General features: G+C 40.5%; 1 protein-coding gene across 1 annotated transcript in view; it reads left to right on the top strand.

The window, feature by feature from the left end:
* The first annotated feature begins 11,163 nt into the window (after nt 1–11,163).
* LOC102839368 (kininogen-1-like) overlaps nt 11,164–17,231 on the top strand; it is a 33,741-nt gene continuing 27,673 nt past the window's right edge. The window contains exons 1-4 of the mRNA XM_006869827.1: nt 11,164–11,355; nt 13,395–13,505; nt 14,927–15,008; nt 16,976–17,142. Coding sequence (XP_006869889.1) covers nt 11,164–11,355; nt 13,395–13,505; nt 14,927–15,008; nt 16,976–17,142 — 552 coding nt within the window. The remainder of the gene's footprint in view (nt 11,356–13,394; nt 13,506–14,926; nt 15,009–16,975; nt 17,143–17,231) is intronic.

Here is a 17,231-nt window from a genome sequence, read left to right as displayed (position 1 = left end):
AGTTGGTTCCGACTCGATGGCACCTAACAACAACAATAACAATGAATTGACTGTCATCTTTCTGTGTGTTTTCTGTATAGATACTATAACCTCTTTTTGCTTTGTAGTTGACTTCATTATACATTGATATCTCTTGGAGGCCAGGATGGCCAAACTTCGTCTCTCATACTTCGGACATATTGTCAGGAGGGAGCAGTCACTGAAGAAGGATATCATGTTTGGTAAGGCGGAGGGTCAGAGACAAAGAGGAAGACCCCCAACGAGATGGATTGGCCAAGTGGCAGCATCGATGGTCTCAAGCAGGACAAAAATAGTGAGGTTGGCCGAGGATTGGGCAGTGTTTCGTTCTGCTGTGCATAAGGTCACTATGGGTCAACACCGACTCAATGGCACCTAACAAAAACAAAGGTTTGTTTTACTTTATTTCTTATTTGGATTGAGTTCTGGGTGGTGTTGTCATGTATGGTAATCTTAGCTTTTTGTCTGCTACTATGGGCTTCCAGTCTACAAAAGATCCTTTAGGATTTTTGGGGGGTGGTGGGGGTGGGGAACATTGCTCTAGTGCTTACAGATTCCTTTAATTTCTGTTTTTCAGGAAATGTTGTAATTTGGCCGTCATATTTGAGGGACAGCTTTGCTGGCTAAATGATTCTTGGTTGGCAATTTTTTCTTTCAGAGTTTTGTATATGTCATCCCATTACTCTCTTGCCTGCATGGCTTCTGCTGAGAAATCAGAGCTTAGTCTTATCACTTCTCCTTTGTAGATAAAGTTTCCTTTTTCCTGAGCTGCTCTCAGGATTCTTCCTTTGTCTTTGAATTTGCTAAGTTTGATTCTGATAGGTCGTGGTGATTTTCTTTTGGGGTCTAGCCTGCTTGGAGTTAATTCAGCTTCTTGTATCCTTATCCTATCATCTTTCATGAACTAAGGACATTTTCTTCCAACAACTCTGATAATTTTCTCTGTGCTTGTCTCGTCCTTTTCAGGCATTCTCATCATGCGTAAATTTTTCCTTTTCATTGTGTGTCACATAACTCTTAAATTTTCTTTGGATTTTTTTCATTCTTTTTTCTGATTGTTATTCTAGCATACCAATATTGAGCGATTTATCTTCAAGCTCTCTAATTCAGGCTTCCTTTTCATTGCATCTACCCTTTTGCCTTTTCAGTCTATTGTCCATTTCTGTGATCAAAGTATCAATCTTCTGTATTTCTAACTGTAGGTTTTGTATTGTTTCAAAATTTGCATTTTTTTTTTTTTTTTGGCTATTTGTTCTTAGACTGTCTTCCTGAATTTTTCTAAAGCTTATATTGTGTTCTCCTTGCTTTCATGATTTTTCTATTGATCTTACCTGTTCTTCTTCAGTAATGTTTTCTGGTTCTGGATCTTGGTTATTTGCTTGAGCCATCCTCTCTTGTTTCTTTGTGTAAGCTAAAATTATCTATTATCTCAAAGGCATCATGAGGTTCTTGTATTTGTAAAAACAAACAGTGCTGTTGTTGAATCCAGAACAGAGAAATCTCTGAAAGACTCATGCAATTCCAGGAGCTCATGAAGTGGTTGTGGAGGGATGTAACAGCAGAGTTGGTGGTCCTAGATGGAGTTCCTATAGGCTTTGGTGTAACCTATGCTCTGGACTCTGAATCTAGAAGTAGATCATGGGGGTCCATGATGGAGCTGGTTTCTGTGTATGTTAGGACCACAGGAAAACTAGGCCAAAGTGATTATTTTAATGCTGGTTTGGTAGCTCTGTGGGTTGTATAAGTCTGCTGCTGAGCCCATCTGAATTCAGACACCAAAGCAGAACACCAAAGTAGCTCAGCTGACCCACAACTCACATTGGTGTTGCTCCCAATCACATGGCTCTGAACTCCCAGAGACCAGGGTCTGGTCTGGGGGTTGGATGAGACTGGGAGTTGGCCACACTTTTAGTCACCAGGGGAGCATGGGGCAAAGAAGAAATCACACCTTTCCAGCATCTGTTCAAAGTGCTCCACCATGCCAAAGCTGCTCACAATATAATGGAGGCACATCTGACCAGATGTTCACCAGTCATTCTCCCTCTCTCATCATCCCTGCTCAGCCTCTTCTCCCAGCAAGCACTCCATCTACTGTTCTAAATTTTTTTCTGAAGCTCAAAGGGTCAGAATTTTCATCAGTGTCTATTTTATTTCGTCTCTTGAATCTTTGTTGTAGGGAGTCCTTGTAGTGTCTCTCCCTAATCTGCAATCTTGCCAGAAGTCCTCCATTTCGCAGGTTGTTAATGAGTCTTTCTTGATCAGTTTTACCCATGACATCCTTCAAAATTGCAACTCAAGACTTGAATTTTTTTTGCCAGCTCTTTTAGCTTGAGAAATGATGAGCATGTTCTTTCCTTTTGACTTTCTAACTCCAGGTCTTTTCACAATGCGTTTTAATATTTTACTTTGTCTTCTCAAGCTGCCCTTGAAATCTTCTGCTCAGCTCTTTTATTTTCACCATTTCTTCTATTCTTTTTAGTTACTCTACATTCAAGAGCAAATTCCAAAATCTCTTGTGACATTCATTTTGTTCTTTTCTTTCTTTCCTGTCCTTTTAATGACCTTTTGCATTCTTCATGTAGATGTCTTTGATGCCATTCCACGACTCAGCTTGTGTTCTGTCATTATTGTTCAATACGTTCTTCAGAAAATCTCTAAATTTAGGTGAGTATACTTACGGTTGTACATTGGTTCTCATAAATTTGTTTTAATTTTCTTCAGCTTCAACTTGAATATGTATATGAGCATTTGATGGTCTGTTCTGCAGTTGGCTCCTGGCCTTGTTCTGACTGATAATATTGAATTTCTTTATCATCTTTTTCCAGAAATATAGCTGATTTGATTCCTGTGTATTCCACATGTATAGTTGTCATTCATATTGTTGAAAAGGTATTCTCAATGAATAGGGCAATGGTCTTGCAAATTCTATTATGCAATCTCTGGCATCGTTTTTATCACCAAGTCCATATTTTCCAACCATTGATCCTTCTTCTTCTTTTATTTTTAGCATTTATTGTGAATTGAGTGAAGGTTTACAGACAAGACCATCATTTTTACATCCAACAAATAAAATACTTTGTCTCATCTCAATGATTGCCATCCCCTCCATGGGACAACAGTCATCTGCTTCCTCTCTGTGACTTCTATTTCCCTTCCACCCACCTTCTCATCCCTTCTCGTCATTGTCCTCAGGTACATGTTGCCCCTTTGATTTTGAATGTTTGACCACTCCATCTTTCATAGTGAGCATATTTTACTAACACTTTACTATGGCTTGGCTGAAATTATTCCCCCTATATACCTATCTACTTCTGAAAGAGGGTGTGTTTCTATCCAGACCGAGGTCAAGGGCCCAGTCTCAACTTCCTCCATACTCTTTCTGACCAGTAAGGCTGGTCTTTTATTTTTTAATTTATTTTAATAAATTTGAGTTTTGTTTCACACATAATGCCACTATATCCAGGACCTTCTAATGTAATTCCATTCAGAGCAATTGGTAGTGGTAGCTGGGCACGATCTTGTTCTCCTGGCTTCAGGGTCATGGAGACTGGTGTTGACATGATCTGGTAGTCCATTGGACAAGTTGATTCCAAGCACCTTCAATTCTTATCACTCTTCTTTTTCCCATGCATAAAGAGACCACTTTAGGTGGCCACCTTAGATAACCATTCATGAACTTTTGATATCACCAATAATTATCAATGCATTTATTTCATGTCTTATCAATTTCACAGTACAGAAGTTGGTAAAAAATTTTCAATATCTTCATCTTTGGCATTCATAGTTGGTGCATAAATTTGAATAATTGTCATATTAACTAGTCTTCCTTATGGTGTATGAATGTTCTATCATTGACAGCATTGTACATCAGAATAGATATTGAAGTGTTCTTTTTGACATTGAATTCTGCCATTCTTCTTCAATTTGTCATTCCCAGCATAGTAGACCATACCATTATCTGATTCAAAATGGCCAGTACCAGCCCATTTCAAATGCCTAGGATATTAATCTTTATGCATTCCACTTAGTTTTTGATGACTTCCAATTTTCCTAGAGTCATATTTAGTACCATCTATGTTATGACTACTAATGGATATTTGCAGCTGTTTCTTCTTATTTTGAGTCATGCCGCATCAGCAAATGAAAGTCCTGGAAGCTTTTCTCTATGCATGTCATTAAGGTCAATTCTATGTGGAAGAGTCTGTTCTCCAGTTGTATTTTAAGTGTTTTCCTACCAGAGGGGCTCATCTTCTGGCACTATAATCAGATAGTGTACCACTACTATTCATTCATAAAGTTTTCACTGGCCATTTTTTTTTTTTTTTTTCCAGAAGTAGGTTATTGGGTCCATTATTCTGGCCTGTCTTAAACTGGAAGCTGTGCTGTAGTATGCCCACCTTCTGGTACTTGAAATACTGGTGGCATTGTTTCCATCTTCACAGCAACATACCACTGAAAGACGAGTACATTTTATTACAAAATGTAATGTTTAGTGTGGAAAGTTTAGAAAAGAGAGGAAAATGTGAAGAAATATTTTTTTAAAAACAAAGAAAAAAATCACTGAAGTCTGATCAGCCAAATAATCATTGAAAGTTCAGTTATAATTTTTCAAAAATATGTTCTTCTAATATCTGTATTTTTGTATATTCCAAAAAGGGAATTGTGCTATAAAGACAGAATGTGAACTCATTTCAATTTTTTTTTTAATTTCACTTAAATCATGACTGCTTTTTGTCTTTAAATATTATTCCTATAAATGCTTCCATGCTAATAATAAATTATGTGAATAGGTTTAAATAATGATACACTATAGAAGACTGTAGTGGGCAGGAAAAGTCAATGGGTGTGATATTTGTTGTAGCTATTATTGTCTTGAACTCCTGGTGTGGCACTGTAGGATCAGCACAGGACTGCGAACTATAAAGTCAGAAGTTCAAACCCACTAGCAGCTCCTTGGAAACCCTAAACAGGATCACTATGAGTTGGAAATTACTCGATGGCACTTAATAACAACATTATTGTATTGCCTTGTGCAGAATTACTAAGTTGTTGTTGCAGTCTGGCGCATTAACCCACAGTGCCACACCAGAACTCCAAAAACCACAACGTGGAGGGGAACGGATAAGACACGTGAAATCACCACAGCTCCACGACCTAACTCCTACCCTCAAATCCTAGCACAGACAGTGTATAAACACACAATTTTTGGTTTACGAGACCGACACCTTACCACTTGGCCATTGTTGTTGTTACGAAGTGCCGTTGAGTCGGTTCCGACTCATAGTGACCCTGTATAGGGTTTCTGAGGAGCAGCTGGTGAGCGTGAACTGCCGACCTTACAGTTCAAATGGCTTTGCAGTCTGGTGCATTAACCCCCAGTGCCACATCAGTACACCATTATAGAGAGATGCAAATCAAAACAACAATGAGATATCATCTCACACCAGCAATAACATCAAAGTACAAAAAGGCAGAGGACGATAAATGTTGGCGAGGATGTGGAGAGACAGGGACCCTCCTACATTGCTGGTGAGAATGCAAAATGGTCCAACTACTCTGGAAAACAGTATGGCGCTTCCTCAGAGAGTTGGAAATGGAAATACCTTATGATCCAGCAATTCCTCTACTTGGTATTTACCCATAAGAAATATGAGCCACAACATGAGTAAATATATGCACACCAACGTTCATAGCAGCACTATTCACAATAGCAAAAAGATGGAGACAGCCTAGTGTCATGAATGGAAGAATGCATAAATTTTGGTACATATGCACAATAGTATACTGTGCTACCTTAAAAATAACAATGAAGCTACAAACTACTACATAACATGGATGAGCCTTGAGGACATTATGCTGAGTGAAATTAGTCACAAAAGGACAAACATTGCAAGAGACCATTATTGTAAACGCTTATGAAAAGATATCCAGACTAAGAGAAAAAAAAAATTTTTTTTTGTAGGCTACCGGGGGTGACAATGACGGGACAGTAGAACACAGGTTAGGGGATAGTCACATCAGGGCTCAGACGTCGGGGTTGTTGTTGTTGTTAAGTGCCGTGGAGTCGGTTCCGATTCATAGCGACCCTACACAAGGTTTCCGAGGCTGTAAATCTTTACGGGAGCAGACTGCCTCATCTTTCTCCCGTGGAACCGCTGGTAGTTTCGAACTGCTGACCTTGTGGCTTGCAGCCTGATTAGTAACCACTATGCTACCAGACGTTGGGGAGGGCAGTATAAAAGGAAAAGGAGGACAATACACAAAAAGGGGAAGGGGGTGGAAGAATAAAGCAGATAGGGAAACACTTTGGTAGGTTTGAATGGGCAACAGAGGTAAATAGTGGTGTATGCTCAACCTTGGAACAGTAGGATGCTGGGATACAGGGATTAAGGCATAGTTTGTTGAATGAGTTTGTTGTTGTTAGGTGCCACTGAGTCAGTATCGACTCATAGTGACCTTATGCACAGCAGAACAAAACACTGCCCAATCCTGGGCCAACCTCACTATTGTTGTCATGCTTGAGTCCATTGATGCTGCCACTTGGCCAATCCCTCTTGTTGGGGGTCTTCCTCTTTTTATCTGACCCGCCACCTTACCAAACATGATTTCCTTCTCCAGTGACTGGTCCCTCCTGACAATATGTCCGAAGTATGAGCTACAAAATTTGGCCATCCTGACCTCCAAGGAGCACTCTGGCTGCATTTCTCCCAACACAGATCTGTTGGTCCTTTTGGCAGCCCATGGCACTTTCAATATTCTCCCCCAATACCGTAACTCAAAAACATTAATTCTTCTCTGGTCTTCCTTATTTACTGTCCAGCTTTCACATGCATATGAGGTTATTGAAAATACCATGGATTGGGTAAGATGCACCTTAGTCTGACCCAAGGCTGACATCTTTGCCCTTCAACACTTTAAAAATGTCTTGTGCAACAGATTTGCTTTATGCAATATGTCATTTGATTTCTTGACTGCTGCTTCTATGAGTGTTGATAGTTGATCCAAGAAGAATAAAGTCCTTGACAACTTCAATATTTTCTCCATTGATAAAATGTTGTTTATTGGTCCATTGGTGAAGATTTCTGTTTTCTTGACATTGAGATGTAATCCATACCTAAGGCTGTGCTCTTTGATCTTCATCAGTAAATATTTTAAGTCCTCTTCACTTTCAGCAAGCAAGGTTTTATCATCTGCATATCGCAGGTTGTTAATGAGTCTTCCTCCAATCCTGATGCCACATTTTTCTTCCTATAATCCAGCTTTTCAGATTATTTGCTCAGCATACAGGTTGAATAAGCAACTCAGCAGGGCTGAGTTCTACCACATTCCAAAAACTCCTGTTGACTTTAAGATGAGAGAGATAAGTGGAAGGGCTATTTGGTCTAAGGTTTGGGGAGATGTGGAAAGTCCTGAGCTCATGGCGGGCTAGAACTAAGAGTGAAGCATTCAGCTGAAATGCAGTGAGGGGAGATGCACAAGAGCGCCCAAACTTGGAGATAGTACTCATTTGATCTAGCTTCGATGGCTTGATGATCAGACACAACTAGAGGAAGATTAAGAAATTTGATAAAGAAGCAAGTGTAAATTGCTACAATTTTATCAACTTGACCTATACTTATGGATATAGTAGCTCAAAATACCAACCGAGAGTGAAGGAGTCTTCACATCAAGGATCAAACCTATATCTTCTGTGCACAGGGATATAGGGATGGGCAACTTGGATACTGGCTACCTAAAATGAGGGGAGGAGTGTATAAAGATATGAAGTGGCTGGCTTACAAGTTTTCAAGAGGGAGTTTAGTTTCTGAGTGTGTGGGTAAAGGTAGAATTCCCACTGTATAGTTTTCATCTTGTCTAGATGGGTCTGGTGAAAGGAGATGGGATAGGATTCATTTGATTCAATGGTGGTGGTGGTTATGTGCCGTGGAGTCAGTTCCAACTCATAGTGACCCTATACAGGGTTTCCGAGGCTATAAATCTTTACGGGAGCAGAAAGCCTCATCTTTCTCCCATGAACAGCTGGTAGTTTCAAACTGCTAACCATAAGATTTGCAGCCTAATTCATAACCACTACACTACCAGAGCCCCCAAATTTGTGAGAAATGTTGTCTATATTGACAAATGTTCAAGTAATCCAATCTGTACTCATTTTTAGAAAGTGAGGGTTTCTTTATTCGATTTTGCAAAATCAGCCACCTAGCCTGGAAGACACAGTTGCATGACCATTTGACAAAGAGTTTTATTAACCTAGCTCGTTAAAAGCCCCTCCTCCATTTCCCCTTTACTGGGTACTTTGGACTTTACAATCTTTCCTGAATGGTGCCTACTAGTCCCTACAAGGAGCATTCTCATTTAAAATTAGTTTCACCCTCTACCCATGAACTTCCCCTACTTCCTTGGTTGGTGTATTCTTATTTTAAAGAGTGTGGTAGGTCAAACTAGTCTCTTCCTCTTCTCATAGTTCCCTTTTGTCATGCCAACCTGCTACCCCCAAGATATCCTTGATTCTGAAGATGGACCACTCAAATAGCTATTTCTCACAAATAATAGTAAGCAATTATTATCATGACTAATTACGATGGTCACAACTGTAAAGGTTGAAGTTGTATAGCAAAACGGAGGAATAGTTAATCTTACATTCCAGGAACAGAAGACCCTAGGACCATCTAGAGAGAAGAGCATGAGCGGAACTTGGGACCCTAACCAAAGAAAAAGCAACACCAGAGATGGAGGCAGAAATGATGGCATGGAGAGATAGAGCAGCTGAAGACTCTAACTCATGGAAAGAGAAAGGCTGTGTGCTGGCAGTCACAAGGCTGGTTTGCAGAATGTGATCTTTGGTCATTTAAATGATTATACATTCCTACGTGTTTCTGTGTACATTAAAAAAAACAAAAAAAAAACACCCAGAGGGTATAGAAGCAAATACTGTTAACCGATGATGCATAGAGGGTACTGTAATCATTGCAATGGAACAAAATATGATAGGTTGAGTGCAAAACCAATATTCTCCCATGCAAACTATCACTCAATTCACAATAAAAGCTTATATATATATATAAAGCCATCTTCTTGCTATACTGTACTCTATGTGATAAATTAATATCCATACGCCTGCCAGAAAGACCAAGGTTCTGATTCATAGCAAACATGTATAGGGTTTCCGAGGAGCAGCTGGTGGGTTTGAGCTGCTGACCTTGAGGTTCAAACAGACCTTGCAGTCCAGTACTTATCCTACAGTGCCACACCAGGATTCCTCTCACTCTAGTTGCAGGCATAATTTGTAAAAACTAATTACAAGGCCCTGTATGTATATTGCCTCATGTACTAATAAAAAGTAACAACAACAAATATTAATAAAGATACTATTTTCCACATTTTTACAAGGGAGAAAATTGAGACTTTAAAAGTTGACAGTTGTATTAAACAGGAAAAGTTCACTGCCCTCTCCAGCCCAGGAGGCAAGCTAAAATGCTAATCAGGTCACCAAATGGGACCAATCCCCCTGGTTTTCCCCCTGCCCTCAAAAAGGTATGCAGCCTGGCCCCTCCCTGGACTCTGACCCCATATAGGCCCGTGTTGCCCTCTATTGGGAGCTCAGAATCTGGAGAAATTATCTCCTCTGAGTCAGCCAGCTTAATAAAATCCGAAACTCTGCTTCTCCTCTCCGAGTGGCCTTGGTTTCTTTGACCACGAATCTAAAACTGCTGTAACAATATAACAACTAAGAAGCAGAGGTAGAATGAAATCCAGATTGGATTCACTGCCAAGCTCATGTTGCTGCCACTCTTCTGCAAGCTTTCAGGAGACTGAATTGCCAAGCTAGAAATCCTACCTACAACAAGAAAGAAGTTAATTATCTTTTTTGGTATTTTGAATTGAAGACAAACATTTACACAGGACTAACCCAAGTGGACTGCAAAGTCAATTTCAACCTCAAGTGAGGCAATTCAAACCCACCAGCTGCTCCTCAGAAACCCTATATAGGGTCACTATGATTCAGACTAATTCAATGACACTTAACAACAACAACCCAAGTGAGAGTCCTACTGTGGTACTGTAGGAATAAGCACTGGACAGAAAGGTCCGTTTGAATCGCAACACCGATGGTTCAAACTCACTAGTCACTCTTCAGAAACCCTGAGTTGGAACCACCTTGACACCACTTAACAACAACAGGTGCATGTGGCTAGCTCCCTAACTAGGTCTAAGCAACCTTTTGGATATAAGTAGACCACCCAGGAAGAGGAGGTCTATGGATAAACTTTCTAAACTTGAGTTTTTGTTGTTAAATGCCATTGAACTGGTTCTAACTCATAGCAATTCTGTATAGGGTTTCCAAGGAGTGGCTGATGGGTTTGAGCCTCCAGCTTTTTGGTTCAAACTGACCTTGCGGTCCAGTGCTTATCCTACAACACCACACAAGGATTCCATGGGCACTTAAACGTAAACAACAAGCAAAGGCAAGGACTGCCATGCTTCCCACGGCCCATCTGTGCGTCTTCTCTGCCTTCTTTACTCTGCGGAGTCTTTTCCTTTACAGAATGAACACAGACAAGCAGAAAGCGGCTGGATGGTCCAGACACCAGACAGGATGCCCATATTTTATTTTAAGTCACAGCATTGTCTTAGTGTGGGGCTCCGAGCACTCACTTGGTGCCTCTGTACATAGGCTTCCCCAGGCAGTAGGATTGATACACACCTGTTTCCATGCAAACCTTCTGCAAGGAAATTCTGTGCGAAAGGTATTTACCAGCACCTTGTTGCATTGTTGTTACATGCAGTGATCTTTTTTATATTGCTTTGGGAAACTCCTAAAGTCATGAGTTGATGGGTGATTTTTCCTTCTTCCTTATATTGATCTGGTCTGCTCAGTAACGCACACTGTGCAATCACGTGGAAAGGGGCTTATACTCCCCTGCTGTACTTTTAGAATGTAAACAAGTGGGTCATACACCCCAGTGTTGTAATTTTCCAGCCTGAAATTTGTTTGGCTAACCCAGCAGTTTCATTTGTCCCTTTAAAATAGGGCAAAAAGTGTGTGGCAGATCTCCAGAGTGAGGAGGCAGAGAGAGAAGAGGGCTCAAGAAGGCATTTGAGACAACTCTAAGTATCCTTTACAAACAGAGGGAAGACAGTTACACCATGAAACTAATCACCATCCTTTTCCTCTGTTCCAGGCTGCTCCTAAGTTTGACACAGGAATCCTTCTCACAGGAAATTGACTGCAACAATGAAGAAGTTTTTAACGCTGTGGATACTGCTCTGACGAACTACAACAAAAACCAAAGTGACAACCAGTTTATATTGTCCCGCATAACCAAGGTCACCATGATGGTGAGTGAGCTGTGTTTGACTTTGAAGTTATTTGGGATTGTGCTGTCCCATGGAGTCCAGATCTTTGCCTTCCTTTACTCCCTTACCCCCAACACCTAAAAATCAAAGGTAGAAGCTTACATCTTGGATGATCAGGTGAAATGAAACAAAGGTAAATGGAATAAAAGAGAGTCCTGGTGTGGAGCTGCAGGCTAAGCACTGGACTGCCAACCACAAGGTCGGTGATTCAAACCCAACAACACTCCTTGGGAACCCTATTGTTAAGTGCCCTGCAGTTGGTTCCAACACACAGTGACCCTGTATAGGGTTTCTAAGAGTGGCTGGTGAGTTTGAACCATTGAGTGCTGTTCAAATCAACTTTGCAGTCCAGAGCCACATCAGGACTCAGTTGGAAACCCTATATAGTGTGGCTATGAGTCGAAACTGACTTGACAGTTTTAACAAGCAGAAAGGGAGATCCAGGAACTCAGGCTGCAGCCAGAAGAGTAACTGAGTCCCTGCACTTGATCTAAGATATAACCAAAGGCTTCCACCCTCCGGTGGGGAGAGGCTCCTGAGGATCTAAGAGGTCTCAGAAAAGACATTTCACAGTTGAAGGCATCAAATTTAACAATAATGATTTAGTTCATTTTTAGCATTTTCTTAGCACTGTAATGATGCACATGCAATTATCCTGGCAGGATGTGAGGTCAAAGAAATACAAATCTTTAAGTGTTTGAATGAATTTCATGGTAAAGGGTTATGTGTCTGGAATAGTAAAGCTTGTTTCTCAGTGGTTACTCAGTGTGGGGAATAAGGATGGGGATAGATGGAGGGGAGGGGATCCAACCTTTTCACAACTAGAGGACAAAAAGAAGGCACAGTGGATGTGTTTTGTTTATTAATTTTTTCCTGAAAGTAAAATGTTTCCATTTTGTTTCACAGTCTAGTGTATTCAGGTGAGGAAAGCTAAATTCATAAATCCTAGATGAGACTAACACGATTCTCTAGCCTTTGGGGGCTCTTATATGACAGTTTGTTAATTTTGTCTTCAGCTATTGATTTTTGTGGCAAATGTGATGTTTTTCTCTAAAATGTCCATGTAATCTCTTCTTTATCCTTACTTCTCCCTGTGGGCACAGTCCAGGCCACTTCTCCTATTGTTTTATACACTGAAAGATTCAAAATCTGAGACCTGGAAGGAACCTCAGAGACTGTCTTGTTTTACTCTGTTATCTCCCAGATTCAAACAGTGTGACTCAGAGAGAGTGCAGCCCTGGGAGTCAGGAACCCAGGGAGCTGGGGCTGGCACTCCTGAGCCATCCTGCCTGCTCCTGGGACCTCCTTTCTCTCATCAGCAAAAGGAGAGACTGGACATCCTGGCCTCTCAGGTTCCTTGTGGCTGCAGATATGTCAGGCAGGACTTTACATCTGAAATTAGGACAATAGCACTTTAAAACATATAGTTATTATTTCATGACCTCCAAGGAAAAAATAAAATAAGAAACAAAGCAAATAATTTTATTGCAATCCTTTCATTAAGCCCATCATTCAGAGAAAAGTTGACTTTCTTTTTCTCAGCATGAAAAAGTAACTCTTGTAATTTTGTTTAATAATTGTGAAAGTAATATATATTTGAATAACAAATACATTTCAAATAAGCATGGAAAGGAATATATGTGTGTTTAAACGACAACATAAGAAGATTTGTTTAAAGAAGAAAGGGAAAGTCCGCTGTAATCCGACTACCCAGAGACAAACATCTCATAGATTGCTGCATATTGATTTAGGTAGTATATGTATCTAGAAATTGGCTTTTTTTAAAAAGTGGGTTAATACTGTGGCTACTAAATTGTAACCTTTAAAAACTCTATTTAACAAAATATTGAGAATGTTTTTCCAAGCAAATACAACTTTCAATACTTTTATTGAACCCTTGGCCTGACATCATTGAATCAATTCAAGATCAAATACTTATAGCAACACCAGATACCACTTCAATTACATTCTTTTGGGTCAGTTGGATAAACAAAGATATATTTGGTTGTTTGTTTTTTCAGGATGCCTCTGGCACATCTTATTCCTTCAAATATGAAGTCAAGGAGGGTGACTGTCCTGTTGACAGTGGCAAAATCTGGCAGGACTGTGACTACAAAGATGCTGCAGAAGCCGTAAGTTTCTTGAGGGACAGTTCCCACCCCTTCAGCGTTGGCCTTCCAGCCTGCCAGATGTCTGTACTGTGCAGGGAATGAATCATGTTCTGAAGCCTGCTTGTGAGGGATACACATAAACACTCAAATTCATTGTAGAGAAGTCAAATGCTGGATATCTATGTTCTTACATAGACAGAAAGGATGGAGAGGTATCAGTTAAACATGGAGTAATAAGCCGTCCCAAAATCAAGTCAATTACTGTCAAGTCAATTTGTAGTAGAACAAGCTTGTGACTTTTCAGAAGCAGATGACAGGGTATCTCCGGTGGGTTTGAATGCCATCGTTTTGGTTAGTAAATGAGTGTTTAACTGTTTGCACCTCCCAAGGACCCTACTCCCATGCAAAGGGAACTCTAATGACCAAGCAGGTCACATAGGCCAGGCTCCTCACTGCTCTCATCTGGAAGGTGGGGGAAATCAACTGCTATGTCCTGAACTGTCTCCCTCTCAGGACTCTCTGCTGACTAGGAGAGTCTCTGCCATTTAGGAGAATATTTCCTGGAGAATGATAAGACAAGACAAAATCAATGTCCAATGATAATAATTAAACAGCTACCAATTCTTGGGAGTCCCTGGCTGTTGCAAATGATTTATGGACTCAACTACTCACCAAAAGAATGAAGGCTGGAGTCCACCAAAAGATGCCTTGGAACAAATTCCTGTTGGTCTGCTTCTGAAACATCAACCCTATGGAGAACAGTTCTACTCTGACACACATGGGCTTACCATGAGTTGCAGTCCGCCCCCTACCTATGACAATCCTATGAGGTAGATGTGGCATTTCTCCTACAGGTGAGAAATGGGGAGTCACAGAAGCAAAGGGACTTAAGGAGTCTAACAGCAAGTGGCAGAACTGAGACTGGATAGCATTTAGTTCAACTCCAAGGTCTCTGCTCTTTCTAACAAACTAAAATTTATTAGAAGTTTATCTGTTTGAATATTCCTAATGCACTGAAATTGAAAGGTAAATCAGGACAATTTAGCAGGCTGGTTCTGAGACAGTGTATATTCTTTGCTGACAAAGAAATATCTCGAGAGCTTGAAATACTCAAATTTAATTCATGCTGCCTTTCCTTCAACATTTCATGAATATCAATGACTTACAACAATAATTGTTAGATTACCAACACAGTCATTCTTATGTCTCAAAACTTTATTAGAAAAATCTTCACATGTTTAAAAGGATAGCTGTGGTGCTGTAGGAAAAGCACTGGACTGTGAACCACAAAGTCAGTGGTTCAAACCCACCATCCACTCCTCGGAAATCCTATATAGGGCCACAATGAATTTGACCCACTCGACGAAACTGAATGTTGGGTCTAGATGAACTCCTTCACCTAGAAGATGAACATAAATTATCTCTCTCTCTCTTTCCTCTAGGCCACAGGAGAATGCACAGCAACAGTGAAGAAAGAGAATAAAAAATTCATCCTTACTACCCAGACCTGCCAGATTACTCCAGGTAACCAAGATCTGCCTTGGGGGAACATTAACCATTTCTTGTTTTGTTCTTTTTGGACTTCTAGTGTGGAACTGTAGGATGAGCACTGAACTTCGAACCACAAGGTCAGAACTTCAAACCCATCAGCTGCTCCTTGGAAATCTTTTATAAGGTTGCTATGAGTCAAAACCAACTCAACAGCACTTAAAAACAAAGAACAAACTAAGCCAGGTCCCGCCCCCTACTGGTGGGCAGCAGCAATGATAGTTGCAGCATTTGGAGATGGGAATATGAAGTCAGACCAACTCAACAGCACTTAACAACAACAAAAACAACAAGTACAGTGTTTTAGTAACTCAGAAACACCAAATTAGTGGTGGCTTTACCATTATTAGTAGTAGTAACAATAGAAACACCAAAAGTGGGTGGCTTTAACAAATAACTTTTTTTTTTTAATATAATTTAGGAGGTTAGACTTGTGAAATCAGAGCACCAGCTCTAGGGGGAGTCTGTCAGCTCTGGGGAAAGTCCTTGTCCCTTGTCCCTTGGTGATCTCCTTGTGGAACCGCATCTATATCTTCCCAGTTGCACTTTTTAGTTGCTTGCTTTTTACAAACAGATTCATGTAGATTAGATTTTAATATCTCAAAAGAGATTGACTTAAGACACACCAAACACACAAGGTCAACAGTTCAAACCCACCAGCTGCTCCATAGAAACCCTATATAGGGCTGATATGAGGCCGGACCCACTCAATGGCACTTAACAACAACATATGAACAAAGAAAATTTATTCCTAAATGAGATTAAAACTACAAAATATTTGGATTTGCAACATGTATTTTTGGAGATGCAATTCAACTCATCACGTGCATTTTTCTAAGGAGGGGCCCAATCGCTTCTATTAGATTCCATCACACTTGGAATATAGTTAATAACCAGTAGTCCAATGGGTAAGGTTCAGGATAAAAAAACAGAGCATCCTCTGTACAGCTGTTCAGGCCTCAATTACCCCCAACCCCCACCCCGTACTCATGTTCTAGTAATATGTGGTTCCTATGCACATGCCAGAATGTTCCTTGGAGGCCAAGATGGCCAAACTTCGTCTCTCATATTTCGGACATATTGTCAGAAGGGACCAGTCACTGGAGAAGAATATCATGTTTAGTAAGGTGGAGGGTCAGAGAAAAGGGGAAGATCCCCCAACGAGATAGATTGGCCAAATGGCAGCATCGATGGACTCAAGTGTGGCAATAGTAGTGAGGTTGGCCCAGGATCAGGCAGTGTTTCATTCTGCTGTGCATAAGGTTGCTATGGGTCAGTACCTACTCAATGGTACCTAACAACAACAACAATGCACATCCTTGTATGCACACATCCCATGCCCCTGCACCTCAATTCCTTCTGCTTTCTCAGGAGCCTTGGACGACAGGACTGGCAACCTACTTCCTAAAAGTCACAATCCTGAAAATGCCATGAAGCACTTCTACTCTGCACACAGGTGGTTGTCATGAGTTAGAAGCAATTAGATGGCTACTAACAACAAAGTGTGAATGATATGTTAGTTCACCTCTGATGGAGTCTGTAGGTGGTGCAAATGGTTAAGAGCTCAGCTACTAACCAAAAGGCTAGCCATTCAAACCCACCAGAGGCACCTCAGAAGAAAGGCCTGATCATCTGCTTTCCAAAGATCACAGCCTTGAAAACCCAATGGAGCACAGTTTTACTCTGTTCATGTAGGGTGGCCATGAGCAACATGGACTCAACAGCAACTGCTTTGCTGTTTCTTTGCTTTTTAAACCCTCTGACTGAGAAACAGTTGTGCATTCTCTTTTTTCCTAATTGCATGTTAGAATTTATTGGAAAGTTTATTTATCAAGGACTTCTAAAGTGCCTTGTTTGTAAAAGGCAATATATCTGAATGCTGGGAAATAAAGATTGGTTTGAATCTAACTTGTTCTTTTTGCCAATTCTTTGTTAAACTAAAGGCTCTGTGATGACAGCTGAGTTTGACTGCCTGGGCTGTTTCCAACCAATATCAACCAAGAGCCCTCTACTGAAACCTGTTCTGAGACACGCCATTGAATACTTTAACAACAACACTGCACACTCTCACCTCTTTACTCTTCAGGAAGTAAAGTCGGCCCAAAAACAGGTTTGTTCCTTGATCTTTCATTCATGCATTATAGTTAAAACTTGTTAAATCTTGATGTTTCGGGCTTCACTAACTAAAATAGCCAGTCT

Source organism: Chrysochloris asiatica, unplaced genomic scaffold (genome assembly GCF_000296735.1).
Source record: "Chrysochloris asiatica unplaced genomic scaffold, ChrAsi1.0 scaffold00135, whole genome shotgun sequence".
In the NCBI taxonomy this organism is placed as follows: domain Eukaryota; kingdom Metazoa; phylum Chordata; class Mammalia; order Afrosoricida; family Chrysochloridae; genus Chrysochloris; species Chrysochloris asiatica.
The sequence above is the reverse complement of the archived record's forward strand: the minus strand, read 5'-3'. Positions and strand labels throughout refer to the sequence as shown.